This window comes from Balearica regulorum, chromosome 1, assembly GCF_011004875.1.
Source record: "Balearica regulorum gibbericeps isolate bBalReg1 chromosome 1, bBalReg1.pri, whole genome shotgun sequence".
NCBI lineage: Eukaryota > Metazoa > Chordata > Aves > Gruiformes > Gruidae > Balearica > Balearica regulorum.
Genome location: NC_046184.1, coordinates 154,029,143 through 154,045,732, shown reverse-complemented (window position 1 = coordinate 154,045,732; position 16,590 = coordinate 154,029,143). Strand labels below are relative to the sequence as shown.

Genomic DNA, 16,590 nt, shown 5'->3' with positions numbered 1-16,590 from the left:
AAATGTATATGCTTAATACACAAAGTAACAGTGCATGCAATTCAGTCTAAAAAATAATAAAACAATGCAATTAAAGATAAAAATGATACAACTAACGTGAACAGGCCACCACCACTTAAGTGTGCAGCTACAGTATCTTATAAAGAAGGCTTACGAGTAATTTTAATGATCAATTAAAAATATGATCTGTAAAGTCAGGAGAGTCTTCAAACGCACACTGTGATTGGAATTAACCATATGGTTTCATTCCTGAAACTAGAATATCAGATCTTAACATCTGTTCATCTTTCAAGCTTTATCTTAATTTCAGAAGTAGCTATGATCTCCTTGAACAGCAGCAATTATATATAAAATATCTTAGAAACTTTGTTCAGGAAACTCTGCGGAAACTGGAAGATGTAATTTTGAACAATTCAAAGATGCTCTGATTTCCTCAACGAGTTCTAGGCCAACATTTCTCCATCCTTCCAGTTTCAAGCACTCATTTACTGTAAGAGTAAAAATACATACATGACAGCAAGGATAATCCCATCACGTATCTTTACTGAAAGGATGACAGAACTTTTGACCTTGAAGTATATTGGAGAGGGAGATTTTCTCTTTTTCAGATTGAAGTACAATTCAATGTCTATAGATGTGCTGCATCTTTTTCTAACAGTTTATGAAGACCCACAATTTGAGAAGCAATATTTTAGATACTTTTTCACGCAGAAAATGTATGGGTTTGCTACCAGCTGAGCTATGAAAGATATAGCAGGACTCATGCAGAAGTTGTATGGATGAGACTATGATATAGGTCAGACTAGGCAAATGTAACTGACCTTATGGCCTCAAGCATCTACAGTCAAGCTGGAAACCATCCAGCAAATGTGTCTCAGTCCTCTAAATTTTTTCTTCCATTCCTCTTCTTTTAAGAAACGGTACCTTTAAGCTAAGCAGGTTTATTTTGTAGATTGCACATAAGAGTATTAGAAATAAATTCAACACATTCCATTTAGCTAAAGTAATTCCTACAGAGTGATTTGTTTTGCTTTGCTTTTCCTTCTGTTCTGGAATGACTTAATCCTGCTTCAGGTGTATTGCCTTTGCCTTCAGCGCTACAAGTTACTGTTATGCGTCTTTAGTTATCTGAAAGCATGTTACATACTAATAGTACTGTATGCTATTACTACCTTGACTTGTACGCCTGTCCTACAGCAAAACTTGCCTGTTTGAAATATACCAAATTTGCTGTTTCACTAAGGTTACTAAGTTTAATTAGCTTATGGAAACAATGCAACAACTGTAATTATGGTATTGATAAAGCCGAGCATACTTACACGTGGACCAGGCTTCCCAGGTTCACCCTTTTCTCCTTTGAAACCTGAACCTGGCAATCCCTGGAAAATAAACACACATCAGATTAATAACACGGTCAAATTCTCAAGTAAAGTTGCTTTTATCAAATAGCTACAAAGATATTCAGGGCCATTATCTTATTCTTCAAAATGTTATAGTAATTAAAAAAATTTCTACATAATACTCACTGGGGCTCCCTGTTCACCCTTTTCACCTGGATCACCCTAATGAAATTATAAAAAAAATGTAGATTAGCAAGCAAAATCTTAACCATTATTCATTTAGGTTGTAAATAATTTAATTCTTCATGTCAGAAAAAGCACATTTAACCCTGTTCTCCACTTCAAGAACTATGCCTAATAGCATGACATGCAAGAAGTTAGACAAACACAAAATGTGAATCCTTTAAGCTAGTTTATTATACTAGTACACATTACTTAGACTGCCTAATTCAGTAATTGAAAAATTCATTAGCACTCAGATTCCACGAATGTGATTCTTTACATGAAAAGTCCAGTACAAGCTACTTAATTCAAATTTTTAGAATATTTGGTGTTTGCAGGACTACCCTTATCAATCCTCCTTCCTCAGAAAGTCCTCTGTTGTATGCATTACTTATTTATGCAATTATTTATGCATTCATCATTTTATCATATATTTTTCAGAGCCTAGATTGTCTAGAAAGACAATCAAAATTCATTCGTGAAGTAAAACAGGGAGAATTTTTTGAAAAATTGGTGGTAGGTGACTTAATATTTTCTTTTTCCTGTTTTACTTTTGTTTGCTATTTCCTGTTGATTATATTTTAATGAACAGTACAAGATTAGTCATTTAAGGTCTCACCTTTTCTCCTCTTATGATTTCACTCCCTTTTTCTTTCATATGTGGTGATGGTCCCGGGGGACCTGGGGGTCCCCTTACCCCTTGTTCTCCCTGTCAACACCAAGTCCAGGAGAGTCCATTGAAAAAAGTACTGACACCGGGAACAAACATTATTAAGACCAATAACATCAAAGAGAATGACGACCCCTTTTAAAAATATACCTAAATGGGTTTTTTTTAAATTCTTATTTCAGCAAAATCAGTCAGAGAAAGGGCTACATATGCAGTTATAGGAGACACAACTGTATAATGGGTGACAGACAGAAATTGCCCTGAAGAAAGATCTACTTTTAGGGTGAAGATTGATTAACACCGAATATCAGGAACCTATCGAATTAATTATCATAATAGTACAAAAGCTTTTTAGTGCCTCTTTTAGGAAGAAGGAGATTAGGAAGAAAGCGGTCAGGTGCAGAAAGTTGATGCCTGAAAGAAAATGTTAGTCAAAGCTTATAGTGTTCCATCAGCTTTACAACTGTCCGTAAAGGTCAACTTCAAGATGGTGACTGTGGATCATACGTTTCTTAGTATGTATGTGTCCATAGCAGGGTCAGAACCTCATCTCCTTATGTAATGCAAAAGCACTATCTTTTACAGTAAAACACCTCTAAAAAGGTTTGATACACTTCTGTCAAGCAGTAATGCATAGCAATACCATTTATTTTTTGCTAAAGACAAACATGACGACTCCAGTAAATCTCCACATAGTTCTGTGGCCAACATTTTTCAAGAAATTTTATGATAACAAGTTAATCTCAACAATGTGTCACGTAGCAAAAAATTCTAACCATTTGGAATAGTGTGGCTCAAAATACAGAAGTAAGATGGTGGATAAAAAAACACCACCCAAGTAACATAATTTACTTATACTCCAGAAGGCCTCTGTCAATGACACTCATGAGACCCTTCTGGAGAAGGGCTCAGACATGCTACCAGTTTACCAAATAACTCATGACTACATGCATTTCTTGGGTGCCATAAGGCACTTCAGCCTAGACCTCTCAGTGGGAGAGGTAACACACTAAACCTAACATGTGTTACCTCCCATTTGATGGTGGTTAAGAGAATAAATGGGATCCTGGAACACATCTTTTGGTTTAGTTTCATTCAAAAATAAACTAGTCTGTGTGCTCTTAAAACTGTTCCTTGTTAAGTTAAAACGCAGTAAAAAGGCACAAATGAAAGATCTACTTCAAAAGTATACACTACCAATCCAAACTAAGGCAGACAGGTCCTCAAGAATTCTACCACAATTAATTCTGGTAATTCTGGACAGCACTTTAAATCTCATCCCTCAGAAATAAATTGATTTCAAATAAATCTCATGATGAATCCTAATATACAGAGCAAATGTTTCCAGATCTGCCTACTGCAAACTAAAGTAGTTGTACTAGTCATAGCTGGAAAACAGGATAATGACCTAAATTAATGTTCATGACTTTTGTTCATTTAGGTGTAAGTTACAAATTCACTCAAGTCTTCCAAAAATTACAGTGCTGATTTTCCCCTTAGATTGATTCCAACAGTTTATTTGTTTAAAACAAAGCATCAAGAATATTTCTGACAGTTGTTCTCTAGAAATTTTCAAAAGAGACTTACCTTTTCACCTTTAGGACCCTGAAAGCCCAAGCCCATGTAGCCCTGAAAATAAAAATGACACATACTTAGTCAATTTTTATCAGCAGTGAATATGTGCATACCTACATACATATGAAGGTATTTTGTACACGGCAAAACTTAAGAGAGGATGTAAGAGACAGGATATGTCTTTTAAATGCACGAGTGAAACAAATAAATAATTATGTCCTAACCCTGCCTGCTGTTTTCTTAAGTCAGCAATTTGTGAAAAAAAAAACCAACAAAAAAACCACCCCATATAATGAAATGTATGGGATTTTACTGTCAATATGCTCTTTTTTCAACATTTTACTGAAAATTTTGACATTTTGGGATTTCAAATAATCACAGAATGTTGTAATTACTGATTTGATCAAGTGAGACAACAGATCCAAACAAATTTAATAAAAACCTAAAAAATGGATTTAAAAATTTCTCTTTATGATGCCCATTAAGACATAAAAAAGTGTAAAACCCCCACTCCTTTAGGACCATTCGTTTCCAGCTTTTTGGGGAACTGGTGTGCCAAATAAATAAACAAATAAACTTAATCTTTATAATAAAAAGTCTTACCTTCTCACCTGGGAGTCCTGGTGGCCCTGGGGGACCCTACAAGACAATACATTTTAGTATATATATGTATATAGTACACTAGTTGGAATAATGCCTTACTCTATAAAGACAGCAAAAATGCAAATTGCTCCATGAAATCAAGATGTAAAGTCTTTTTCTGCTTCTGTCCATAACTCACAACTTAGAATAAAAAAAAAAAAAAAACAAACAGAATCTGTCTTAGATATCTCATCAGACCTTTGCATTTACAAGTGTTGGACCTAATCAGCATTTAGACAAGAGACAATAAAAAAAAAGTCTATGGTACTGCACCGTAAAATAACTTTATTGCTGACTTTTTTTTTTTTTTTTGCAGTTTTGCGTGCTAAATATTAGTCGTCACCTTTCTTTCATTAAAATTGTTCTTTTTCACATTAACAGATGCAAATGCTGACTAAACTGTAGTACTATTTTCCTTTACATCACTTTCAGTTTTCTTCAGAAGGGTAAGAAGTCTCACACAGCTCAATTTAATAGCCAGAAACACTGGGTGGACTTTTACCAGATGGAAATAACTGATCCCTGCTAGTGTTACCTGCATCCAGTACAGGAAGAGAAGATATTAGGTATCTGTTAGACCTGTCAAAATGTCAAATAGCTGAAATGCCTTCAGCATTTGGCAATTACCATAATAACAGACAGTTAATATCCTGCTTTCCACAGTACTACTTACTGTGGCTCCCCATAAGAACAACCTCAGCAAACATTTTGATTCAAATCTGGCTGCTAGGCTTGTGGTTTATTTTCTACAAATTAAGTGGGGGAAGAGAGGAAAGGAGGAATAATTATTACAACCCTTCATACACAAAAATACCCTCCAAGCCTGTAAAAAAGACAAGATGACTGTAGGGGCAGCTGCTATTGAAAAACCTATGTTACCTAGTCATTCCTGCCATGGTAGAGTCCATTAGGATAAACATGAAGCCTGGAACCACAAGTTATCTTTCCCAAATCCCAACACCGGCTATACACACCTTGTACAACTTTCCTATAGTAAAGCTGTATAAGTAACGTGCAAATCACCATGAGAGGAAACTTACTGGATCTCCTGGAGGCCCTTGTGGCCCCATTGGTCCCTGAAACCCTGGAGTTCCAGGTGGACCCTATGAAAAATTAAAATGGCATAATTAAAAAGTGATATTCATTTGGTAATTTCATGATAGTGATATAATTTTATTTGAAGCCCACTGCTATTCAAACATCATTTAGACTTACAGGTAGTCCAGGTTGGCCAGGAAAGCCTTTATCACCTTTTAGCACACTAGGAGGTAAAAGACCAATCACTTCACCTGGATCTCCCTATAATAAGAAAAGACAAAGAATAATACTTGAACATCCATTCAAATACATTCAAAAACACCAATATTGAGATGAGAGAAAAGTTGGAGCTACACAAAGCTCAGAATCATTTGGAAAGCTGACTTGAAAAAAGTCACCTTACTTCTTTTAATTCAGCTGAAACATATCAAATAATATTAAAAGTTAATTGCCAAATGTCCTTTAAAGCCATCTGAAGAGATTCCAGTACCAAACATCTCTTCATACCCTAATTTCCTATATTGTAATGGGTAATCAGAAAGATTTTCCCACCAAATCTATCACACTACAGTGTCATCTGACCTGGCTGCTGAGAGAAGTGGTAACCTCATGATCTCTTTTCCCGGCTGAGATCTTCAGTCTCATACCTAATATACGTAATTTTGACATAAAAGCCATTTATGGCATCCTTTCTCTTCAAAAAAGGAATCCACTTTGTCTTACTTTAGAAAACTATTCTGATCATTATCCACTTCTTTATGTCTCTCTCTTTCTGATAACAAAAGATCCCATTTTTCCTGGGGTTTTTTTGTACAAAGCTGCAATATTGTAAGTGATTTTATTTCAGGAGTTGTGTACCTATGCATACATGCCTAGGGAAGAAATATTTGAGTACTTCAGTCTTTATAGACTAAGTCAGTTCTTCCCATGTCAGAGAAAGAGAAAAGGCCATTTTAGAACTTCAGGTAGTCATGTCATAAATCTGAGATTACTTTCACACTTATATTTAGCTTACAGTTCCAAATCAGATCTGTTCATTATAAAGAACAAATGCTCTCTGTTGACATTCAATATTTCATTCTCCAGCTCACAAAACACACTCAGATACCTAGTTAGTTAGTTTGGTTTTTTTCTTTATGAAAACTGTTTAGTATGTGTTGTGGGCTATATCACCTTCCACAAACATTATGTATTTGAAACTATTCAGATAAATGAAATGTCAATATCAAAACAAATGTTTGAACCATAAAATCTGTCTAAATCTTTATGCACAATTGGGTGGCCTCCATACTACTTATACATAATTAATGATATGTATTAATTTTTTCCTGTTGTAATCCATGTAGTACTTACACTTTTAAGACCTGCATGGAACAACACAAGTTCAATTGTTATTAACTGGAGGTCGCCCCACTGTCTCTATTTAGTGGGAATGCAGAACAGAGTACAAAGTGAAACATGCCAGTACAATTTTTCAGTCCTTAAGTAAGGACTGCTAGTCTTAGAGGGCGTCGAGTTCACCCTAATTTTTATTGTTAGAAGCAGGATATGAACACACTTAGTAAAATGTACCTTCATTCCAGGAGGTCCTGGGGGTCCCTGAGGAAAGACATATTTGATGTTATTTTTCCTCGGTACTGTATATTTTACATCTTATACTCTATACAGTTTCATACAGTTATATTTGCAGTTATATTTTACAGTTATATATAGAAAACAAGTGAATCAAGCATGAACGAATCTACTTACTATGCTCCCAGTCAGTCCTGGTAAACCTGGGGGACCTACTGGACCTCTTTCACCCTGAGGGGAATAGAGAAATTGGTTTTGTTTAGGGAACATATGCTTGAGGGATGTTTTTATTTCAACACAGAGGTGTTGTTATAAATGCATGTAAATGTCACCTTTGTGCCATTACATCCTGGAATGCCAGGTGGACCAGGAGGGCCATCTTGTCCAGGAATGCCCTACATGAAAAGAAAGTAAAGAAATTAGCAATATTAGCAATAATCCAGGTCAGATGTCATAATTAAAACTTTGATGTTCTTTCTAAAAATATATTTCATACGTACAGGAAGGCCTGGGTTTCCTGGAAAGCCTGATGCTCCTGGGGGGCCCTGCAATTGCCAAAAACATAAACTGAAATGACAAACTCACAAAACAGCAACAACAAGCTGCAGCCCAAGTCACATGTCCAGTGGTGACAGTCAAAAACCAACAGCTTCTTTTAAACTTCCTTGACAAAATAGCTTGAATCTTCAAAACCTCTCAAACATGGCACTTTAGTAATCAATAACTGAAAGCAACTTTCTATATTTAACTTTTTAAGCAGTAATATGGATTTCCTTCAACAGGAACCAGACCAGAGCCTTAGGCATAGGAAAAAAGGAATGCAGAGGTTCTGCCTTCTCACAACCATTGTTCCCAAAATGAAATTTCCTGTAGGCACCTGTGTTGGGTTTGCATGGCAAGGTTTTGGTAGCAGGGTGGGTGCTACAGGGGTGGCTTCTGTGAGAAGCTGCTAGAAGCTTCCCCTGTGTCTGACAGAGCCAATGCCAGCCGGCTCCAAGACGGACCTGCCGCTGGCCAAGGCCAAGCCAACCAGCACCTCTGTGATAACATATTTAAGAAGGAAAAAAAACCAAACAACCAGTTGGGGGAAGCTTTTGCAGTTGGAGAGAGAAGTGCAAAGATGTAAGAAACTCTGCAGACACCAAGGTCAGTGCAGAACAAGGGGCAGGAGGTGCTCCAGGCACTGGAGCAGAGATCCCCCTGCAGCCCATGGTGAAGACCATGGTGAGGCAGGCTGTCCCCCTGCAGCCCATGGAGGGAGGATGAGGGGGTGTAGAGATTCCACCTGCAGCCCGTGGAGGACCCCACGCCGGAGCAGGTGGAGGCACCTGAAGGAGGCTGTGGCCCGTGGGAAGCCCATGCTGGAGCAAGCTCCTGGCAGGACCTGTGGACCCATGGAGAGACGAGCCCATGCCAGAGCAGGTTTGCTGACAGGACTTGTGGCCCTGTGGGGGGCCTACCCTGGAGCAGTTTGCTCCTGAAGGTCTGCACCCCATGGAAGAGACCACGCTGGAGCAGTTCATGAAGGACTGTAGCCCGTGGGAGAGACTCCATGTTGGAGCAGGGGAGCAATGAGAGGAGTCCTCCGGCTGAGGACAAAGAAGCAACAGAAACATGTGCTGAACTGACGTAACCCCCATTCCCTGTCCCCCTGTGTTGCTGAGGGGGGGCGGAGGTTGAAGCTGGGAGTGAAGTTGAGCCCAGGAAGATGGGAGGGGTGGGGGGAGGTGTTTCAAGAGTTGATGTTATTTTCTCATTGCTCTACTCTGTTTTGCTTAGTAATAAATTAGATGAATTCCCTCTCTAAGTTCAGTCTGTTTTGCTCGTGACGATAATTAGTGAGTGATCTCTCCCTGTCCTTATCTCGACCCAAGCCTTTTGTTATACTTCTCCTCCCCATCACGCTGGGGAAGGGGTGAGCGAGCAGCCGCACGGTACCCTGCTGCTGGCTGGGCCTAAACCACGACAGCACCTCTTCATAGCAGAAGAGGATGTTAATGCACTGTAAAGATGCTTCTCTATCTTTCATACTCTACATCAGTGTATCAATTCATCCTTATTAGCAAAAAACCTACCGGGCTGAGATAACTCTTTCTCCTTGAACAGCTTATCAGTGTAATGAATCAGGGGTTTGACTTGGCACGTCATTTTCATCCTACCAGCTTATTTATTCATGCAGTATTTCCTAATACATGTGAAGCAGAAAAGATGCATGGGAATCCTGTGCTCAGATAGTATATTTGCATGTTCCAAAACTTTATAACTGCTAAAATACAGTCACTTGCACTGTAGCACACAAACACATTTGCCAGGAGATGCCAGTTCACACTAACACTTAGGATATCCCAGGTTATCATGAACATCATAGACTGAAATAAGGATTTCTGGCTCTAGCAGAATATCCCCTCTCTAATAGCTCAAAAACTGCAGTTGGTTCAGTAAATTCTATGTGCTGCAGCACCTGCAGGCAAATGGAGAACAAAACTGAGATGGCATTTTGAAAATCTATGGACAAGAGGGTATAGCTGAAAATGTATGCATCGTTACTGGTCAAGTCATTCGGATCCTCCTTCATCATTACACTATGAAACATGAAAATGCTCAGAATGAGATTGACACCTCACAAAACATCAAAAGACATGGCCCTGGCTAATGTGCTAACATAAGTGTTATATAAAGTGCCCCATTAAACAGAAATGACAACAGGGAGGTTACAGGCACATTCAGAGCCTCTTCTAGCAAAGTCAAGAGATCTTTGTCCCTGACTTTAATTTGTCTCTACACCCTGTGCACATTTTTAACATGTATGTGCTCATGGGTGTGTCAACTTCTCTGCTGGCGTGCTTCAAGGAGGTTAGATGGCAAACATAAAGGAGAATTTTGCATGAGGTAATAAGGTTGGTTCACATTCAAGCTGGAAAAAAGCCTCTTGGTATGTCAGAAAGATATCAAAGGCATATTAAAACCAGTGCTGTTGATGCCGTGGTAAGTACCAGGTGAAAATGCAAATGGACAAAGCCATTGACTGCCCAATGTAGAAAGAACTTCAAAGGCAAAAGCATGAATTTTGAAATTATTGTGCAGCACAAGGGGATGCCTTTGATTAACTCAAAGAAGAGACTAACCCCATCTGGCATTTGAAGGCAGCCATGGAGAGTTAAAGACATATAAACCCACAGACATCAGAATTGCAAAAATGTAAGTTAGAACTCACTCTCGTTCCCTTTGTTCCTGGCAGTCCTGGTTCTCCAGTATCACCCTACAAAGGAAAAGAGACAGATTTGTCTTTCCTAGGGACAACACTTAGGGAAATTTGAGTGTTTTAAATATGAAAGGTTAAGTTCTTACCTTAAGCCCTGGTGGCCCAGGAGGACCTTCAGGTCCTTGCATTCCAGGAAACCCAATCACACCCTGTAGTCCAGGCAAGCCTCTTTCTCCCTGTGGAAGAAGAAAACTCATTAGCAACTAAATAGCTGAAGCTGCTTCTTCAAGCAACCCACATATTCCCTGTTTCTGTGCTCAAGAGACCTGTTAGGTGGTAAGAAGCTACATGTGACAGCAAACATGTCATGTTGGCATTTGAAAGAAGGATTATTCTAAACAAAGAAATATTTCTGGTTCAATAATAGGTTGGCAGAGTCTGAGTGTGGCCTAATAGAAAAACACTCTCTGAATGTCAATGAAACCTTTTTTCTGTCTCCCTAGATAGCACTGTTCATAGCATGTTTATACCCCTATAAGGCCACTTCCCCTCTAATAAGACTTACCTGCATTCCTCTACAGAATAGGAACCACTAAACCCTGGTAGAAGATCTAACACCCCAAATCAGCATTTAAATTCCTGAAAACTGCAAATATCACTGTTTAGTCACTACTGTATGAAAGGCCAATATCACTCCTCTTCTTGTGTGTTATTCACAACAGCAGATTTTGAAGACCAGGCTTGTCACTTAATCTTGAGTATCAGGGTGGTTCAGAGCCTGAGTGCTTCGAGATACAGGATCTTCCCAAGAACCTGAACATACAGATTGTACGTGTCTTCCTTTAGGTTCTTCTTTAATGCTGTATGGGACATCTGAGTTTTCTGTGCTATCCCTTTCCCTACAACCCCAAATGTACTTAAATCAGAGAAATCTAGAGGCAGAAATTCCATCCACACTCTAGATCAATATTGCAGCTATTACACGTTCCCTATAGTTGGACTCCCAGTGCAACCAAGAGGAACACTGTCTGAATAAAGGCTGCAAAATCTACACAAAGGGGAGAGGGAGAAAAATTCTGCATGTCAAAGTCCAAAAACAGCAAATCAAGTAAATCAAAAGCAAAAAATTCCACATAGGAAGTAACTAGAGTTGTCCTTTCAAGGTGTGATGTGAAACAGGGAGAAACACTTCATATTGTCCAAAAAATGTGGGAATATTGGATGAATAAACATTAGTGAACAACTGCAAAAAGGAAAGGTATGTAAGTTTGGACCACAGCTAAAAAACATGGCACCTGTTTTAGAAACTCAAAACACACACCGATTTTCAAAGGATACCAACAAAGAAATAAAATCTACAAGGTTCAAAACATACAAAAGGAAGCTACACAAAGATTTCAGTATTTTCAGCAAAACAATGAGATAGGAGATTGCTATTTGTAATTAACAAACAATTTAGTGTTTGGATTTTACGATGGTGAATAGCAAGAAACTTTTCTCCTGTTTGCTCAGGACAAAGATCCCCAGCAATATGCTGGTAACTTACAGGGGTCAGCTGGGGACTGAGCACACAAGAGAAGACGAACATCTGAGTCTTGGAGAACTCACTCTTCAAGTAGGTCTAACACGCATCTTGCAAAGAAAAGCTTAGGATATGCAGGCAGAGGAAACCATGGATGACCCACGGACGTGGTGCTAGTTAAGAGTTTCAGAAGATGAGAGGAATTAGAAGATTTGTGGAGTTACTGGGTTGATGTTGGTTTTTAGCTCCTTGGCTGGGGTTTTGTTAAGAAACAAAGGGGGAGAGGGTGGTTAACAGGTAAGAAGAGCAGGGTCAAAGAGGAAGGAGGGGAGAAAACTATAACTGAGATGAAAAGAACCAGAGACAGTGAAATCAAAATAACACTCATTTATTAAAATTTCCTGCCAGAAAAAATTCTCCTGCTGCCTCTCCTCTCCTTCATCCCACAAAAATAAATTTTTCAATAAAAAGGTTCTCTCTGAGATAAACAATCCATTTTTCCTTAAAGTGCCAAACCAGCACAATCTCCTCTATTTACTCCCCAGTATTCTCTGTCGTGGTTTAAGAATAAAGTTTGCTACTAACCTAAACCCCAGGCAGTGTGTTGGACCACAAAACACAGCAAAACAAAGCAAACAGCAGAACAGCTGAAGAAAGGTATTTCTAGGTCAGCTGTAAGAGGTACAAAGTCCAAATTCTAAAATAACTAAAATTGTTTTGAAAAATATTTTAAGGAAGAATGTATCAGGATCCAGGCCTCTGAATAAATGTTGAAGTAATTAAAAATCTGAGGGCTATCTGAAACGTTAAAAAGATTACTGAGGTTCTTAAACCCATACTTCGGCTGGCTAATTGGCATTGCAGTAACAGTGTATCTCTACAAAATCAGATGTGTCACTTCAGACCAGGATTTCACAGTGACTCTTGGGCTCTTGCTCTCATGACGGGCTGGGAGATGGACTACAGAGGGAGAAGACACTCAAGGACACAGAACAGTGTTTTCCATTGCTGAAGGAAAGCACAACATGTGCAAATGAAAAAAAAAAAATATTATTTTGACACTCATGGAGAAATACGAGTCATGTGTAACACAACTGATATTTTCTGCACTCAGGAGTTCTGTCCATCTGAGGATTTCAACACGCTTTGAACCACTGCACCCTGCAACACAGGGAAATAGCCTTTCCTGCATTCTTAAGGAAAGATAAAACTGGGGTTTACAGGTCAGATTTTCATTTAGTCTAAGGCTCCCTTAAGACTGTTCTGGCACTGTAAAAGGGCCTTAACATGCCTGTAAATCACTCACTAAGGTAATGACCACTTCATCTTGCCAAGGAGGTTAACTCAAGGCTTGAAATAAATAAAAACTTGGGCTTCCAAGGCAAATATAGTCAATTCTCTCAAGGCTGTCTTCAACCTCTCAAGCTGCCCTGTCTGAGAGGTAAAACATAGCTGCAGGAGCTGAAACCGTATCAAGTTACTTCGAGCTAAGATACATCCAGGTTTCCCTAGAAACATTTTATTTTACTGACTTGAACTGTTAGGCCAACAAGAAAAATAACTGGCTATTTGTCCAGGACTTCTGGACATCCAATCAAGCTACTGGATGTCCCAAGGCCTGGAGAGCATAACTCCTGAGCATGTGGAGGGCTGTACCATCCCAAATACTGCAGACTCATGGTTTCTCATACTGGAACCAAGCTCATCTTTTTGCCTATGATTTGCCAGAGGGAAGTAAGGAAGCATAAAGCTGACTATTTCTGAGAGCTGCCAGATCCCTCTCTGCATGCAACCTGCCACCTTGGCCACTTATTCTAATAGAGGAGCATGGACTTACACACTGCTTACACCTCTCCCTCTACTCTGCCTTTCCACTTGATTTTACCGCAAAGTAAGTTTGGGGTAACTAGTCCAAAGTAAGTATTGGGCAAGAAGCCCAAACTTGTGCAGTCTCAGGCTACACAGTTAATGGGACCTTAATCTTCCATGCCATCCACAGAAATTCAAACTTCCACCAAGACCCAGTAACAGACCTACAGATGTCTCCTGGGTTCCAGTCACTTTCTTTTTCCAGGTATCAGACTGTGTCTTTGTGTACCAGCCTTAGAAAACTAGTGTGCCAAAACTTGTGAGGAAAGAAGGAGCGCTAATGAACAAAGGTCTTACTTCAACTCTCCTGCTCCAGTTAGTACCAACTTCCTCCATGAGACAGTTTTTTTGGCATCAGTGAAACTACATTAAATCACAGTAAAATTCTATCAGTATCAAAGTATCTGCACTGAATAAGAGAGTACAGAAACTGCCGTCTAGAAGCTGTAAAGTCATGTGAATGCAGAGCTCCACATGTCCTAATGCCACTGGGTAAAATTCGCCTGCAGAGATCACTGGGGTAGCAACATTTATACTGCTGCTTTCCTACCCAAAGTGGCTTATTTGGAACTCCATGCTCAGTTGAAGCTATCGCTTATTATGCTGAGCAGTACAGACATAAACATGTCCTGAAGATGCTTTGCATTGCAAGGAAATACTTGAGCAGCATCCTTTCCCTGCGTGCCTGCCCAGTTCCTTTCTTCACTCAGTGTTCCAGCCAAACAGCCCAACAGCTAGTGTTTGCACTACATTTCTGCTGCAACTCGTTAAGCATCCGCACTACATAAATTGGCAAGCACCAGATCACCGCTGCTACCCCACTTATTTTTCACTCAGCACTGAGATTTCTAGCTGCGATGCGTGAAGAGCATGAGACTCTGACTGCAAGGGCTATGTATTGTTCAAGTTCCAATATTCACAGCTGCAAAATCTTGGCAAGTAATATTGAAAGACCTTCTGCTTCTTACAAATCAATTCATAAGACTCAAAAATTAAAACAGATGTAACCAAGTCATCTGTACCTCTGCTGATTCAATGCAAACTGTCAGAAAGCACAAAGGAGAATTCATTACTCAGCTCACAAAAATGAATATTCTGCCACTCAGCTGCTGAAAATGCAGAGGAACTATGTAAAAAGACAGTAAGTGCTCAGTCACTGTTGCACTCATTTAATAAGCAAGATGCCTATGTTAGCCCAGCTTTTGTGAAATGCATCCAAATGCCTTTGCATTAGATAGTTCAAATTATATGCAATTGAATGGACTTCTAAACAGAAGTGAACCTGCTAAGAGTGTAACTACATGGGCTGATATTTTTTCTGGCACCTACCCTTCCAAATTAGCCATGAAACACTGTTTGACACATGGAACAACTGCAGATTGCTAAGCAAGAGTCTCACATGAAGTAAATAGTTTCAGAAGATTCAGATGTAATAAATTAAATGCTGAGGGGGAGGAAATAATCACCACCCCATTATAAATTATTTCCCCTATTATTTTGTCTAGGGACTGCTGGACTGGGAGATTTTAGACTTGAGAGACTGGTGACACAGATATAAATCAACTGCTTCCAGAAGTGCAGGCTCATGAGGGTGTCTGGGCCCATACGAATATAATGTTCTCAGGCTCTCCAGAGACTCAGGCACGTGGTGAATAATAATGTGCAGATCTTCCCAAAGCCATTTGAAAGATGCTTCATTTGCCTCTGCCAGAGATTGCCCTGCAGCTGAGACAGCAGGACAGACACGTGCCTGCCCTTCAGCCAAAAAGGCATAAACCTCAGTCTTAAGGACAGATGTCAAAAAGCAGCTGCGCTGATCAACTCAGCAAAGGTGGCTCTTCACCTCCTCCTCCTTTTAAAGGGATGGTGGCACCTCACCCTTCTTTACACCATTGGTACGATTCCCTCAGCCCCCACCACACCATTTCAGCTCACTGAACTTCCTCACTTTTCCTTAGTGAGTGAGCTTGCTCTGCCCTCAGGGAACTGAGGAGCTCATCAGGTGGCCAGGCAGCTGCCAAAACCGATGCGAGGAGGACATAGCAATGTGGGACACAGGGCAGAAAGGCAGCGAGAGCAGCTTCTCACACCAGTGCGGTGGGGTTCGCTGGACTTCATCCACCAGAGCTCCTCAGCTGTGCCTTCGCTGCAAGGGGAACTGAGCTGGGATTCAACAAACACTTGATCTTGCCGGAAAAGCCATCTTCAGACCAGCATTGCTGCTGACTCCAATGTCATCATAAGCTCAGACTTTCTCTCTCACAAACACACATGCTCCCCTCTTCCCAAAAGCTAACGTTCATTTAATTAAAACACCACCAAGCAAAGAAATCCAACTGCTTCAAGACGAAAATTGAGGATTCAGTTTCCAAAAGGAGAGATATAGGGCCTGACAACTCACAATTCTTTTCTGTTGTTCTCTTATCCTCAGTCTGATTTTAGAAACAAGCTCAAACATTGCTTTTGAAAGAGATTAGTTTGAGGCCTAGGTGCAACTTTTAACAAGAAAACCCATCACCCAAAACATTCATCACACCTTGATGTTCCAGCGTGACCTTGTAAAATCTACAGCGATGCACAACAGCCTTGCAACGCCCTAGATAGTTTCTACCCCGACTATCCCAAGCCACGCAAGAGGTGAATGCAGGGTCTGTATTTGTTCCTTTGGCTGATCTAACTGTGAGCGCTCAAGCGAACTGGCTTCGAGGTGTTAGACCAGGAATTATGCTGCACAGTGGGAAACACTACTGTGCTATCTGAGTAGCACTCCCAAGTCACACACTCTTTTAAACATGTGTTATGGAATTGTAATTGGCTCAGTGTTACATTAGTGAAGAAATGGAGGTGAAGAATAACAAATTCTTTATTGAAAGAGTATTTTTATCCACCAGAGGGAGCACTGACCCTGAATATCTTTCAGGATTAAAATAAACATGTA

The 16,590-nt window shown here is 39.8% G+C and overlaps 1 protein-coding gene across 1 annotated transcript in view; it reads right to left on the bottom strand.

Annotated features, from left to right (window-relative positions):
* Window positions 1-16,590, bottom strand: part of COL4A1 (collagen type IV alpha 1 chain) — a 129,952-nt gene that overhangs the window by 43,843 nt on the left and 69,519 nt on the right. The window contains exons 3-15 of the mRNA XM_075740285.1: window positions 10,408-10,497; window positions 10,274-10,318; window positions 7,560-7,604; window positions 7,392-7,454; window positions 7,237-7,290; window positions 7,060-7,086; window positions 5,665-5,748; window positions 5,490-5,552; window positions 4,411-4,446; window positions 3,820-3,861; window positions 2,182-2,271; window positions 1,527-1,562; window positions 1,320-1,379 (exon numbers count right to left, since the gene is read on the bottom strand). Coding sequence (XP_075596400.1) covers window positions 1,320-1,379; window positions 1,527-1,562; window positions 2,182-2,271; window positions 3,820-3,861; window positions 4,411-4,446; window positions 5,490-5,552; window positions 5,665-5,748; window positions 7,060-7,086; window positions 7,237-7,290; window positions 7,392-7,454; window positions 7,560-7,604; window positions 10,274-10,318; window positions 10,408-10,497 — 735 coding nt within the window. The remainder of the gene's footprint in view (window positions 1-1,319; window positions 1,380-1,526; window positions 1,563-2,181; window positions 2,272-3,819; window positions 3,862-4,410; window positions 4,447-5,489; window positions 5,553-5,664; window positions 5,749-7,059; window positions 7,087-7,236; window positions 7,291-7,391; window positions 7,455-7,559; window positions 7,605-10,273; window positions 10,319-10,407; window positions 10,498-16,590) is intronic.